The sequence below is a fragment of the Rhinoraja longicauda genome, chromosome 23 (assembly GCF_053455715.1).
Source record: "Rhinoraja longicauda isolate Sanriku21f chromosome 23, sRhiLon1.1, whole genome shotgun sequence".
In the NCBI taxonomy this organism is placed as follows: Eukaryota; Metazoa; Chordata; class Chondrichthyes; order Rajiformes; family Arhynchobatidae; genus Rhinoraja; species Rhinoraja longicauda.
The window spans coordinates 36,263,296-36,275,811 of record NC_135975.1 but is presented as its reverse complement, the minus strand read 5'-3'; the positions used below and the strand labels follow the sequence as shown (position 1 = coordinate 36,275,811).

The window sequence follows — 12,516 nt, the reverse complement described above, 5'->3', positions numbered from 1 at the left end:
GTTCAGTCTGAAGAAGGGTCTTGACCTGAAATGTCATTCAGTCCTTCGACCCAGAGATGCTGCCTGTCTCGCTGAGTTACTCCACCATTTTGTGAATACCACCCTGCTGAACATCTTGTGTACTCTCTTGAAAGCTTCCACACCCTTCCCACAGTATGTTGACCAGAACTGCACACAATACTTCAAATGGGGCCTGATCAAACTTTTCTATAACTACAACATCATTTCTCAATCCTCTTACTCAATGTCAGAACCAAAGGCAGCAATGATGACTTCTTGCTTGCACACCCAATCACTGTCATGGCTTAATTTGAGAGGTACTATTTAAACAAATGGCAGCATATGCACCAAAGCTAGCATTCTGTTTTCCAGATGCAGACCTTAAACAACTTCTAGGACAGAGAATAGTACAGCATGGAAACAGGCCCTTTGACCCACAATGTCCATGCTAGACATGATACTAAGATAAACTAATCTCCTCTGCCTGCACATCCCTCATTCCCTGCATATCCATGTATCTGTCTAAAATCCTCTTAATGCCACTAACATATCTGCCTTCACCACCAATATTGGCACCCATTAATAAATGTCAATAAATTGCCCCGCACAACTCCTTTAAGCTTCACCCCTCTTATCTTAAAGCTATGCCCTCTAGTCCTTGACATTTCTACCTTGAGAAAAAGGTTCCGACCATCCACCCTAATTATGCCTCTCATGATTTTATACACTCAGGTCTCCCCTCAACTTCTGACATTACAGAGTCAAATATACAAGTCTGTCCAATCTCTCCTTATAGCTAATACTAACTAATCGAGGCAGTATTAGAGTATTAGACTTTCTCCAAAGCCTTCAAGCCCCTCCTGCAACAGGGTGACCAGAACTACACACATGAGCAGTGTTATGATACGCAAGGTGAAGAAGCAGCTTTGAGATTGTGCAACTTATTCTTTTAAGGGATTATAAATCCAGAAAATGGTAGAAATACTCAGCAGGTCAGGCTGTATCTATGACAAGAAAAAAGCATATAACACGTCAGACGTCATCGGAACTGGAGGGAGACAAAATGGAGGGTGGGGTATGAGCATGTCTGATAAGGTGAAACCAGGGTGACCATGGGTTTACACTGGAAATTAGGTTATATGATCAACAAGCGAATGGAAGTGATTACAGAGTGTAAACAGAGACAAAAGAGCACAATCAAAAACGTGGACACAAAAAGCTGGAGTAACCCAGTGGGACAGGCAGCATCTCTCGAGGGAAGGAATGTGTGATATTTTGGATCGAGACCCTTCTTCAGACCCGAAACGTCACCCCTTCCTTCCCTCCAGAGATGCTGGAGTAACTCAGCAGGTCAGGCAGCATCTCAGGAGAGAAGGAATGGGTGACGATTCGGGTCGAGACCCTTCTTCAGACTGATGTCAGGGGCGTGGGACAAAGGAAGGATATAGGTGGAGACAGGAAGATAGAGGGAGAACTGGGAAGAGGGAGGGGAAGAGAGAGACAGAGGAAATATCTAAAGTTGGAGAAATCAATGTTCATACCGCTTGACTGCAAGCTGCCCAAGCGAAATATGAGATGCTGTTCCTCCAATTTCCGGTGGGCCTCACTATGGCACTGGAAGAGGCCCATGACATAGAAACATAGAAACATAGAAAATAGGTACTGGAGTAGGCCATTCGTCCCTTCGAGCCTGCACCGCCATTCAATATGATCATGGCTGATCATCCAACTCAGTATCCCGTACCTGCCTTCTCTCCATACCCCCTGATCCCTTTAGCCACAAGGGCCACATCTAATTCCCTCTTAAATATAGCCAATGAACTGGCCTCAACTACCTTCTGTGGCAGAGAATTCCACAGATTCACCACTCTCTGTGTGAAAAAAAACTTTCTCATCTTGGTCCTAAAAGACTTCCCCCTTATCCTTAAACTGTGACCCCTTGTTCTGGACTTCCCCAACATCGGGAACAATCTTCCTGCATCTAGCCTGTCCAACCCCATAAGAATTTTGTAAGTTTCTATAAGATCCCCCTCAATCTTCTAAATTCCAGCGAGTGCAAGCCGAGTCTATCCAGTCTTTCTTCATATGAAAGTCCTGCCATCCCAGGAATCAATCTGGTGAACCTTCTCTGTACTCCCTCTATGGCAAGAATGTCTTTCCTCAGATTAGGAGACCAAAACTGTACGCAATACTCCAGGTGTGGTCTAACCAATGCCCTGTACAACTGCAGCAGAACCTCCCTGCTCCTATACTCAAATCCCCTCGCTATGAATGCCAACATACCATTCGCTTTCTTCACTGCCTGCTGCACCTGCATGCCTACTTTCAATGACTGGTGTACCACGACACCCAGGTCTCGTTGCATCTCCCCTTTTCCTAATCGGCCACCATTCAGATAATAGTCTGCTTTCCTGTTCTTGCCACCAAAGTGGATAACCTCACATTTATCCACATTATACTGCATCTGCCATGCATTTGCCCACTCACCTAACCTATCCAAGTCACGTTGCAGCCTCCTAGCATCCTCGTCACAGCTAACACTGCCCCCCAGTTTCGTGTCATCCACAAACGTGGAGATGTTGCATTCAATTCCCTCATCCAAATCATTAATATATATTGTAAATAGCTGGGGTCCCAGCACTGAGCCTTGCGGTACCCCACTAGTCACGGCCTGCTATTCTGAAAAGGACCCGTTTATTCCTACTCTTTGCTTCCTGTCTGCCAGCCAGTTCTCTATCCACATCAATACTGAACCCACAATACCGTGTACTTTAAGTTTGCATACTAATCTCTTATGTGGGGCCTTGTCGAAAGCCTTCTGGAAGTCCAGATATAACACATCCACTGGTTCTCCCTTATCCACTCTACTAGTTACATCCTCGAAAAATTCTATAAGATTCGTCAGACATGATTTACCTTTCATAAATCCATGCTGACTTTGTCCAATGAATTCACCACTTTCCAAATGTGCTGCTATCCCATCTTTAATAACTGACTCTAGCATTTTCCCCACTACTGATGTTAGACTAACTGGTCTATAATTCCCCGTTTTCTCTCTCCCTCCCTTTTTGAAAAGTGGGGTTACATTAGCTACCTACCCTCCAATCCTCAGGAACTACTCCAGAATCTAAAGAGTTTTGAAAAATGATCACTAATGCATCCACTATTTCTGGGGCTACCTCCTTAAGCACTCTGGGATGCAGCCTATCTGGCCCTGGGGATTTATTGGCCTTTAATCCATTCAATTTACCTAACACCACTTCCCGACTAACCTGGATTTCACTCAGTTCCTCCATCTCATTTGACCCCCGGTCCCCTGCTATTTCCGGCAGATTATTTATGTCTTCCTTAGTGAAGACAGAATCAAAGTAGTTATTCAATTGGTCTGCCATGTCCTTGTTCCCCATGATCAATTCACCTGTTTCTGACTGCAAGGGACCTATATTTGTTTTAACTAATCTTTTTCTCTTCACATATCTATTAAAGCTTTTGCAGTCAGTTTTTATGTTCCCTCCCAGTTTTCTTTCCTAATCTATTTTCCCTTTCCTAATTAAGCCCTTTGTCCTCCTCTGCTGGACTCTGAATTTCTCCCAGTCCTCTGGTAGGCAGAAAGGTCAGACTGGGAGTGGGAGTGGGAGTTGAGGGGGAGTTGTTCCTCTTCGTCCCCACATCAACGAGTTCTGGGTCCGCCATGACGTGGAGCTCTTCTTCCGTCTCCATGGGAAGGAGTCCTCACCCCCCAGTGATGACCCCTTCTCCCGTCTCCAGCGGACCCCCTCCTCTTGGACCCCCCCCCCCCCCCGGTTGACCAACTACCCTCACTTCATCTCCAACTGCCGGCGGGACATTAACCGCCTCAAATTCTCCACTCCCCTGACTAACTCTAACTACTCCCCTCCTGAACGTGCAGCCCTCCACTCACTCTGCAACAACCCGGACTTTATCATCAAACCCGCTGACAAGGGAGGTGCTGTGGTAGTCTGGCGTGCTGACCTCTACCGGACCAAGGCCAGACGACAACTCTCAGACACCTCTTCTTACTTATCCTTGGACCATGACCCCACTGACAAACACCAGACCTTTATCATCAGCACCATCACGGACCTCACCATCTCCGGCGATCTACCCTCCAATGCCTCCAAACTTATCGTTCCCCAGCTCCGCACGGCCCGATATTACCACCTACCTAAAATCCATAAACAGAACTGTCCCAGCAGAACCATTGTCTCTGCCTGCTCCTGTCCCACCAAACTTATTTCCACCTACCTCGACTCCATCCTATCCCCCTGGTCAAATCCTTCCCCACCTACGTCCAAGACACCTCACGTGCTCTCCATCTCCTCGATAACTTCTGGTTCCCAGGCCCACACTCCCTCATCTTTACCATGGATGTCCAGTCACTCTACACTTCCATCCCCCACAAGGATGGTCTTGAAGCCCTCTGTTTCTTCCTCGACCGTAGAACCAGCCAATGCCCATCTACTAACACTCTCCTCCGCCTCGCAGAGCTGGTTCTTACCCTTAACAACTTCTTCTTTGACTCCTCCCACTTCCTCCAAACCAGAGGCGTAGCTATGGGCACTTGCATGGGCCCTAGCTATGCCTGCCTCTTTGTCGGGTACGTCGAACAATCCCTGTTCCGGATGTACACTGGCCCCGTCTCCCAACTCTACCTCCGCTACATCGACGACTGCATTGGTGCTACCTCTTGTACCCATGCAGAACTCACTGACTTCATACACTTCACTTCCAATTTCCATCCTGCTCTTAAATATACTTGGACTATCTCCGACATCTCCCTCCCGTTTCTGGACGTCATCATCTCCATCACAGGAGACAGACTAGTGTCTGACATCTACTATAAACCCACTGAATCACACAGCTATCTGAGCTACACTTCTTCCCACCGTGTCTCCTGCAAAACGTCTATCCCCTACTCCCTATTCCTCCGTCTATGCCGCATCTGCGCCCGGGATGAGATGTTTCACACTAGGGCATCAGAGATGTCCTCATTCTTCAGGAAACGGGGCTTCCCCTCTTCCATTGTAGATGAGGCTCTCACTAGGGTCTCTTCTACATCCCGCAGCTCCGCTCTTGCTCCCCTTTCCTCCATTCGTAACAAGAACAGAATCCCCCTCATTCTCAACTTCCACCCCATCAGCCAGCGTATCCAACAAATCATCCTACAACATTTCCGTTACCTACAACGGGACCCCACTACTGGCCACATCTTCCCATCCCCTCTCCTTTCTGCGTTCCGCAGAGCCCGTTCCCTCCGTAACTCCCTGGTCCACTCGTCCCTTCCTACCCAAACCACCCCATCCCCGGGCACTTTCCCCTGCAACCACAGGAGATGCAACACCTGTCCCTTTACCTCCCCCCTCAACTCCATCCAAGGACCCAAACAGTCTTTCCAGTGAGACAGAGGTTCACCTGCACCTCCTCCAACTTCATCTATTGTATCCGCTGCTCTAGATGTCAACTTCTTTACATCGGCAAAACCAAACGCAGTCTCGACGATCGTTTCGCTCAACACCTTCGCTCAGTCCACCTTAACCAACCTGGTCTCCCGGTGGCTGAGCACTTCAACTCCCCCTCCCACTCCCAGTCTGACCTTTCTGTCATGGGCCTCCTCCTGTGCCATAGTGAGGCCCACCGGAAATTGGAAGAACAGCACCTCATATTTCGCTTGGGCAGCTTGCAGCCCAGCAGTATAAACATTGACTTCTCCAACTTTACATAGTTCCTCTGTCCCACTCTTCCCCTCCCCTTCCCAGTTCTCCCTCTATCTTCCTGTCTCCACCTATATCCTTCCTTTGTCCCGCCCCCCTGACATCAGTCTGAAGAAGGGTCTCGACCCGAAACGTCACCCATTCCTTCTCTCCTGAGATGCTGCCTGACCTGCTGAGTTACTCCAGCATTTTGTGAATAAATCCCTTCGATTTGTACCAGCATCTGCAGTTATTTTCTTACACTAGAGCTATATCAAGGTACCTGAATTTGTGGCATTAAAAGTTGTCCAGAAAGCTGCAACATGCCTTCGCAGTCGATGAGGTGCAGTATCTGCTCCCATTCACGCACTGACCAAAAACCCTGTTTACATTTTATCCCTACAGCCACTCCAGTTTTACACAATCAGACGATGGACACACAATGCTGGAGTAACTCAGTGGGACAGGCAGCATCTCTGGAGAGACACACAATGCTGGAGTAACTCAGTGGGACAGGCAGCATCTCTGGATAGACACACAATGCTGGAGTAACTCAGTGGGACAGGCAGCATCTCTGGAGAGAAGGAATGGGTGATGTTTCACAGAATGCTAGAGTAACTCAGCGGGTCAGGCATCATGTCTGGAGAGAAGGAATGGGTGACGTTTCGGGTTGAGACCCTTCTTCAGACAGGTCTATGTTGCATCTATGTTGCCTTTCCGAAGATAATGTTTATAGACAAGCACACACGATATAGGAAAAATGCTAACTTGCAAACATTTTAACTAGAACTCTTTATACCAACAATTATACTGATGGTTACTATATTCTTACCTTTTTTTTGAACTGTTTAGAAATTAAAATAATTCCTGATTTCACAGATAGTTTGTTATCTGTAAGGTCGCTCTTAAGGTTTTTCTCTGCTTCTTTTTCTTCCACATTAAAAAGGTGGAGGTAAAACAAAACAAGTTCCAAATATGACTGCCTTATCAGCCTACAAAACACACATAAAATGATCCAATATAAGTTAGTCATTATTTTAAAAGCAATGTCTGAATTCTTTACAATATGCAGATATTTGGGAAGGCAAATGGTACGTTGAATTTTACTGCAAGAGGTTCTGAGAAGAAGAGGAAAGCCATCTTGTCCCAAATATACAGAGGCTTAGTGACTGCAGTATGCAGGTTTATCTCCTGGGCGATGTAGGATATACTGAATGTATGGCAATTTGTCATATAGATGAGTTTAAGCAGATTGGGCCTATACACTGTGGTGTTTTGAGTAATGAGCAGTGATCTTGTTAAATTGTACATATTTCTTTCAAGGCTTGGCTAGATTGATGTGGAGTTAATGTTTTCTCTTTTAGTTTAGTTTAGAAACAGGCTCTTCGGCCCACCGAATCCATGCCAATCAGTGAATACACTAACACTATCCTACACACACTAGGAAAATTTGCAATTTTACCAAGCCAATTAACCTACAAACCTGTACATCTTTGGAGCGTGGGAGGAAACCGAAGCTTCCAGGGAAAACCCACGCAGGTCACGGGGAGAACGTACAAACTCCATACAGACAGCACCCGTAGTCAAGTTCGAACCTGGGTCTCTGGCACTGTAAGGCAGCAACTCTACCGCTGCGCCACCGCCCATCTCTAGCAAATGGTGTTGAATCACAACCTCAATATAAGGCATCACACATTCAGAACAGAGATTAGAAGAAATATCTACACCCGGGGCATTGTGAAACTTTGGAATTAGCTACTCAAAAGGGCCATGAAGGCTCAGAGGTCTAAGGCAGAGATCCATAGATTTTTAGATCGTAAGGGAATTGAGGGACATGGGGGTTAATGCCAGGAATGGTGATGAAGGAAAGGTTAAAGATGATTTTACGAAATAATGGAGCAAGCATAAAGGCACAAATGGCATATTCCTTCTTCTATTTCCTTCATACTTGTTGACAGTTCAGTGGTATGTTTGTTGGTCCATATGACACTGTCACTAACGTATTCAATGTTCCTTCCTGGGGCTGCATTTTTAATTCCTGTTCTCATTGACTCACACTGACATTATTAGGGTGGCATGGTGGTGCAGCGGTAGAGTTGCTACCTTACAGCACCAGAGACCTGGATTTGTTCCCCACTACAGATGCTGTCTGTACGGTGTTTGTACTTTCTTCCTGTGATTGCGTGGGTTTTCTTTGAGATTTTTGGTTTCCTCCCACACTCCAAAGATGTACAGATTTGTAGGTTAATTGGTTTGGTAGAAATGTAAATTGTCCCTTGTGTGTGTAGGACAGTGCTAATTAGTGGGGATCGCTGGTCGGCGCGGACTCGATGGGCCAAAAGGCCAGTTTTCGTACTGTATCTCTAAACTAAATTAAAAACTATTCCTGTGAGAGGATTTCAGTATGCAAACTTGGCCAGAATGGACAAGTTGGGCCGAAGGGCCTGTTTCCATGCTGTACAACTCTATTACTCCTGAGATGGCAGTAAAATGGTGGGTTAGCTGCACTTAAAAGATAGCACCTAGTTAAAAAGGGAGGGTAAATAGCAAGAGAATGCACACATGCACAATATCCGAAGAATGACGAAGCTCAGGAGTGCACGACCTTAACTTCTTGAAAGGGGCAACACAGGTGAATAGAGCAGGGAAGATGTTTAGCATGCTTGCCTCCATCAGTTGGGACAATGAGTATAAAAGTTGTGAAATCATTTGCCGTTGTATAAAACCTTTGGAGTATTGTCAGCAGTTCTGGACGCTGCATTACAAGAAAGACGAGGAGGCTTTGGAGAAGTGCAGACAAGGTTCTCCACGATACTGCTTAGTTTGAGATGATGAGATTTCATCTGAATTTTCTCTACTTCAATTTTTTAATCTTCTGGAAATTCAAGTATGTGCTGTTAACACTTATTAATCCTTTGCCAGTCTCATAAGACTTACCAGGTATTTTGCCCATGAAAATAAGAAACACTGATCGCATCCATCAAACAATTTGCTGCTTCGACATTTTTCAAATACTGAGATTCCGTTATCTGGCGCAGTATTTTACCTAAAAAATAAATCTATATGTTACTAAAACTCTCTGTCCGTGTGTATGTGTGTTTGTGTGCAGCATAACATTTGTGGTTCGCACAGCCAAAACGGTACACCATAGCGCCACCATTTTTCGCCCACGTTACTCACCATTATCCTGGGCATAATGTGTGACAACTCTCATTCAAATTGAAGCTACATTTTTAAAGCTAGAGAGATTTTAAAGTAAAAAAAATTCCTTTCTAACCCATTTCTTGAAGGTCTTCAGCGTGTGACATCACAATGAGACCCGCACGTCTTCAAGAGATCCCTACCACCAAGGACAAGTTTAGCAGATGCATAGAAACACCAGATTCCTCTCCGTCACAAACCATGCTGACTTGAAAATGCATTGTTCATAAGAGATAGGGGTATTAGGCTATTCGGCCCATTATAATCAACAATTAGATTATTTGTTGGAGTATGGGATAAAATAACAATGTTGGAAACAATCAACAGGTTAGGTAATATCTGTGAAGCGAGAAGAAATAAGTAATGTTTCAAATCGATGGCCTCTCTCCTGAACTGTGAAAAATGTGACTTAAATATGTTAACAACGTACCATCTCTACACAATACAGCGCCTTTATTTTCATAGAAATGTAAAGAGGGTTGACATGTCATTGAATCCTCTAGCAAACTTTCTCAGATGGACTGCAAAAGATATCCTGATGATTTGAATCATGGCCTGGTAAAGCAATTCCAACACACAGGAGTGCAAGAGGCTGTGGGGAGTGGTGCACTCAGCCCGGTCCATCATGGACACAGCCTTCCCCACTATTACAATCATCTCCATGAGATACTGCCTCAAGAACGCGGCATCTATCATCAGGGAACACCACCACCCAGGCCATGCTCACATCTGCTGCAATGTCAGGCTGCAGGTACAAAAGTCTGACCTTGCACACCTCCACATTCACAAACAGCTGCATACTACTTATTGAGTTCTTGAACCAATTTGCACACTCGTATCTTACATCTGAACACTATCGCACCTTGGCAGTCCCATGCACTTGCTTTTCTTTCTAATTGTGTTTTGCACAGTCTTTTTACTTTTTTCTGCCTTGCAGAATTTATGGGTAATTTATCCATAAGGTGTTTTTGAGTGTTGTCTTTCATGTAGCTGTGATGCTGCTGCAAGCTAAATTTTCATCGTACCTGTAACACATTGCACGTGTGTGTATGTGACAATAACCTCAATTCGACTTGTCAGTGGACTTGCATGCCTCAGAGGGACAGAGTACAGAAAATACCAGGGTACATACGTTGAATTAGGGTCATGTTTTGTACCTTTACTGCCCTTCTATTCATCCAGTCCTTTTTTGTTGAAATGTCAGGAGTTCAACTGTCTGTGCAAGTCTGAATTTGGTTATTTCTCGACATTCAGGCATTTTATATGCACAATATTCAGGAATAGCTTTCAGACAAAGCCCATGGCTGAGGAATTCAGGACTTCTATGCCCTGGTTAAGCCCCCAGGACTAGAATGGAGAAAGCAAAGGATCCTCAGGGTGTTATTACTATCAGGGTTTTATTACAATGGAGCGTGGTATCTGAAGGGAAATATTCCAGAGAAAATGGCATGGAAGCAAGGCAGCAGCATTGAGATAAGTGAAATTGTAGAGAAGGGCCAAGGACTTAGCAAGTGGATAGCAGTTGCAATGGGCCACCTGTGGAGTAATGGTATCTTTGGGGTTGAGAAGCAGCAGCTGGCAATAGGACTAGAGTAGGTAGAGAACGGGGGAGATGGAATAGATTAAACTGCAGGATCATCAGCAGGGTTGAGGCTTGGAAACCAGGACTCACAGTCGAGGGAACATCAGTCAGCCTTTAGTTTAGTTTAGTTCAGAGATACAGCATGGAAACAGAGTGCTCGCTGACTAGTGAACCCTGCTTACTTAGACTATCCTACACATACTAGGGATAATTTACAACTATACCAAGCCAATTAGTCTACAAAATTGTACGTCTTTGGAGAGTGAGAGCAAACTGGAGATCCCGGAGAAAACCCACGCAGGTCACGGGGAGAGCGTACAAACTCTGCACAGACAGCACCCGTAGTCAGGATCGAACCCGGGTCTCTGGCGCTGTAAGGCAGCAACTCTCCCGCTGCGCCATCGTGCCACCATTTGGATATAAGGCGGCTAGTTCTGCACCTACCAGCTCCTTATTCAGGCAAGGAACATCCTCTTCCTTGCAATCATTTTGTCAGGTGTGTTACCTGGTGGTTGTGGCTTAGGCATTGTGCTTGTTTTAGTCATTCATTTAATTGAATGGAAAACAGATGATAATAACCTCTGCAAGCAACCTTCTATCCAGCAAGACTCTAATTTAGGAAAGCCAATCCATAAACTAGGCCTGGTACCAGGACAACAAAGTAATTAGAAGCTCTCATCCACCATATCCCCAAATAGTCTTCGGTTTAACTAAATGCAGGGCTACCGAGAAGAACTAAACAAATGATAAATGCAGATTTTTCAATTGCAATATTTACTGTCAAAGCATGTTGTGACTAAGTCCTACCTTTTTGTAACAGGAAGTCTGCCTCTAGATCAGACTCATGAGATACTGCACCTTTACACAGCTCAAGACCTTGGTTGTACATGGAAAGTGCGTTCTGCCATGTTGATTCCTCATTCCTTTTCTCTGAGCATGCTGCCAATTTTGAGGCAACATTTCCTTCAATAGGAAGAAAAGACAAAATGTTAAACTGCATATTACCATAATCTCCTAATAAGCAGCAAGGGGTTTAAAATTCTGAAACCACAAAAGTAGGATAATAATAATTTAATTAGTGAAGGATGCTTTTAAAACTACAACACAATATAAGTGGGGAAAAACAATTGTTTCACACGGTTTTGCCTTTGACCTTTGTTAATGATAAATGTGTTCTTATCATGATGAAATAGAGTGAATATTTTTGGGTAGGAAGGAGTAAAGATGAGGGAGTGGGGGCCTGGAAAACAGAAGTCATTGAAGAGACAAAGGCATATCTTGGTCAGAGGTCGGGAGGGATTGGATCAGGGGGGGATAGGATGAAGTCGTGGCATGTGGAAATTATTTCAGTGGGACAGGAGCAAGCAGAAACAATGTGTCTGCCAGGGTAGTTCTGTGTATGAATTTGGGGGAAAAGGTAAAACTGGGTTGTGCGGGGTTGGGAATGATCAGGTTGGAGGCTGTTATTCACAAAATGCTGGAGTAACTCAGCAGGTCAGGCAGCATCTCGGGAGAGAAGGAATGGGCGACGTTTCGGGTCGTGACCCTTCTTCAGGTTGGAGGCTGTGTGGGGCATTCAGCCGGAAGTGATAAAATCAGAGATGGAGTAGTTTTTCGTGGTTTTGTTCCACTGTTTGAATTGCCTCTGGCTTTGGAACAGTACACTAATGTTGGAGTGGTTACATCTGTTAATTCTGTGCATTAGGGTCACATCATTATGAGCCTCGTGCAAAGCCCAAGTGCATATTGTCTGGGGTTGCCCTGACAGTATGGCCCTGACATTAGTTGCACACATTTTGCAGTGCTGTGGACACTTCTCTGTGCAAGAATCACGCGGGATCCAGCCCTGACTGGGACATTCTGATTGGCACCACGGGCCCACCACTTAAAATTCTGAATTGGAGCAAGGCCAACTTTGATGGCATGATACAGGGATTTACTCAAGTTGATTGCGGTAGGTTATTTGCAGGCAAAGGAAAGTCCAGAAAGTGGGATGCATTTTATATAACATATAACATATAA

General features: G+C 45.1%; 1 protein-coding gene across 1 annotated transcript in view; it reads right to left on the bottom strand.

Annotated features, from left to right (window-relative positions):
- The window catches only part of cfap54 (cilia and flagella associated 54), a 300,159-nt gene that overhangs the window by 44,751 nt on the left and 242,892 nt on the right, over positions 1 to 12,516 (bottom strand). Inside the window, exons 58-60 of the mRNA XM_078420057.1 lie at positions 11,302 to 11,457; positions 8,649 to 8,757; positions 6,544 to 6,703 (exon numbers count right to left, since the gene is read on the bottom strand). Coding sequence (XP_078276183.1) covers positions 6,544 to 6,703; positions 8,649 to 8,757; positions 11,302 to 11,457 — 425 coding nt within the window. The remainder of the gene's footprint in view (positions 1 to 6,543; positions 6,704 to 8,648; positions 8,758 to 11,301; positions 11,458 to 12,516) is intronic.